General features: G+C 34.1%; 1 protein-coding gene across 2 annotated transcripts; it reads left to right on the top strand.

Moving 5' to 3' along the window:
- Positions 1–90: 90 nt before the first annotated feature.
- On the top strand, positions 91–2,267 carry LOC118750834 (inner nuclear membrane protein Man1-like). Of its 2 annotated transcripts, none has more exons than XM_036485561.1 (2): positions 91–2,086; positions 2,143–2,267. In XM_036485561.1, exon 1 carries the CDS (start codon positions 167–169, stop codon positions 1,952–1,954), a length of 1,788 nt encoding a protein of 595 aa, XP_036341454.1. In that variant the 5' UTR covers positions 91–166; the 3' UTR covers positions 1,955–2,086; positions 2,143–2,267. The 2 variants fall into 2 exon arrangements, with proteins under 2 accessions (XP_036341454.1, XP_036341455.1); XM_036485562.1 differs by lacking the exon at positions 2,143–2,267 and having other exon boundaries at positions 174–260; positions 322–2,132.
- Positions 2,268–2,632: the final 365 nt, after the last annotated feature.

Genomic DNA, 2,632 nt, shown 5'->3' with positions numbered 1-2,632 from the left:
AATAATTTTCACCACATTAAATAGCTGCACATCACCCTAATTGCCGAAAAAGCGTTGCTTGCAACACTAGTCCTTTATGGGGACCAAATTTGGTGAAAAAAAACAGCTAAGTTTGTTTACTGGATATACTGAAGAATAAATTATTCATACCATATTAAAATATAAGATGAATACCTTTGAGGAGCTAAGTGATGTCGAATTGAGGCAGAAATTATTAGTCCTTGGATATCCTAAAATACCTATCACAGAGACTACGCGTGGTATACTCATAAATAAATTACGAAAAAACTTCAAATCCAACTCTATGCTGTCACACCGTAGGAATCCTGGTCAGATGTCTAAACATGATTTGCCAATGACTCGGCGCATATATAATATTAAGTCCACAGTTAAGGAAGAAATGCAGACCGCTAACTGCACTGAACATAAATATAATCGCACTCTTAAAGAGTACTTGCCTTTTACTGTGAGTGGCCTGCAACATACTGATCATTTATATTCACCTACGACGGATTTTATTCTAAGTTCGCCAGAAACGAATGTTTCCAATACCTCCTGCAAAGAATCTCATTTAGGAGTTGTAAGCAGATTATTGAGTTTCCGGGAAAAAACGTTTCGAAAACCAAAAGCATGTGAACATAATTTCCAAACACTTCTGTCGTTACCAAAAGAAACTAACAAATATCTCAGCAAATCAAAGAGGACGATGTGTGATTTTTTATCGTATATAAGCACTCAATCCCTGCTAAATCAAAGCTTTAAACCTTGCGTGCTAGTTGGAACGTTCATAGTATTTTTTATTTGCTTGGGATTAATTTACATATTTCAAAGTCCAAAGCATTTGCAAACTTACAATTTCGTAAGTCAAATACCGGTATGCGATGGTACCTTCACAACAGATGATTGTTTGTCTCCAGTCGACGCGGATATTGCAATTAATTTAATAGCGGAAATTGAGAAAACCCTTAAAATTCGTTCTAAAAAGTATGAATGTAACAATAAAAAAACTTCAATTAGCGAAGCAGAGCTCATAAATTATATGGAAACAATGGGCCATAATTACAATGTGCACACTTGGAGGAAACATTTGATACATGCGAGATTTCTTATAAAGCAAAACCCTCAGTGGAATATAGCAACAACAGATGGGGAAAACTACAAATTTTTAATAGTAAATCCTGTATTTTGCTTTTTGGTCACAAAGCTTCAAAGTTTCTTTGTGATTATTGGTATAGGAGCTATAATTGCTCTACTGTCTGGAATAAGCTATACAATATATCGTTACATCAGGGCTTGGCGAGTGAATCGTTCTAATATTATTGAACAGTTCACTACAGACATTGTAAACGAACTCATTTATAGAGCTTCTCTTAGCGAAACTCCAGAAGAACGTGAAGTGATTATAATTCATTTGCGTGATAAACTGATTCCTTTTAAGAAACGAAGCACTCATTTAAAATTTTGGAAAGAAGCATTACAAATTTTAGATGCAACAGATAGCCGAATACAATTTGGTGTAAAAAATGTGGATGGAGAAGATTATCGAACAATGAAATGGATAGGTAATGCAAATGGTAATACTCGAGCAAATGGGCTTCTTAAGAAATGGCAAAGTCCAGCATTCGATTGCGCAAATAAAATTGATAACCCACCTACTTCATGTTTAAAAATTCGGCATATGTTTGACTCCTCAGAAGTCAACATTCCGAATTTGAAACAAATAATAGAAGCAGCTCTAATAGAGAAAGTGGGAACTCGTTGTTGTATTCAAGATATCCAGATTGATAAACAAAGTTGCTGTGTTTATGTTCGATGTGGTAGTGAGATTGATGCTGGTATAATACATAATGAGATTAATGGCTGGTGGTTCGACAAACGTTTAATATCGATTAAATTCTTACGACTACAGCGGTATCTAGCACGTTTTCCGAACAGTGTGGGCTTAGATTCCTAAGTAAAACAACAGCCTGTTGACTTTTGCATTTAAATACATTTATTGTAATTATCCTTTTATTTAATTTGAATGAAAAAAACGGCAGTTAAACGAAGCAGCGAATATCGTCTGCCTTACTAAATAATATGATCCGTAAAATATTTTAATTTTCTAAATAAAATGTAATTAATTATAAATATTTTTCATAGTTCGTAGATCCTGCGCGTTTAAAGGGGGATACACGACATCAGCTTACTGGCGCCATCAAGGGATTGTAAAATCAAGCTCGAAGCATAGAACATACCAGCATGCTGGTACAATATTTATTTCTTTACAAATGAAGTCCGGAAAAGATCGAAATGAGTTCCGAAACCTTATAAATTTTATACAATTTTGTTAAACATTAGTTTTTTAAATTTACTATTGCAATATTGTGAAATTTAATCTTACACAAACACGGTTTTGGCACATATAGTGCAAGAAATTTCCGCCAAAATAAGTTTTAGGCTGTGCGAATCGGTAAGATTTTTCTCCGTGGTGAGACGGCGTAGACAATTTTTCTATGGTGTACAAATAAATTGGCCCGTAGTTATAGTCAAAGTAAAATGGACTCTAAAGTTAAAAGAAGCTTGTTGCCATAACTTTCAAGAGGATATCTGTCAAAAAAACTTGTTTTTAACTTTAGAGTAGACTTTATAT

Source organism: Rhagoletis pomonella, unplaced genomic scaffold, assembly GCF_013731165.1.
Source record: "Rhagoletis pomonella isolate Grant_MI unplaced genomic scaffold, Rhpom_1.0 Rhpom_scaffold_00419, whole genome shotgun sequence".
Taxonomy (NCBI): Eukaryota; Metazoa; Arthropoda; class Insecta; order Diptera; family Tephritidae; genus Rhagoletis; species Rhagoletis pomonella.
The sequence above is the reverse complement of the archived record's forward strand: the minus strand, read 5'-3'. Positions and strand labels throughout refer to the sequence as shown.

Coding starts and splice junctions, on each gene's coding strand:
- LOC118750834 (XM_036485561.1), top strand. CDS start 167: ATGAATACCTTTGAGGAGCTAAGTGATGTCGAATTGAGGCAGAAATTA.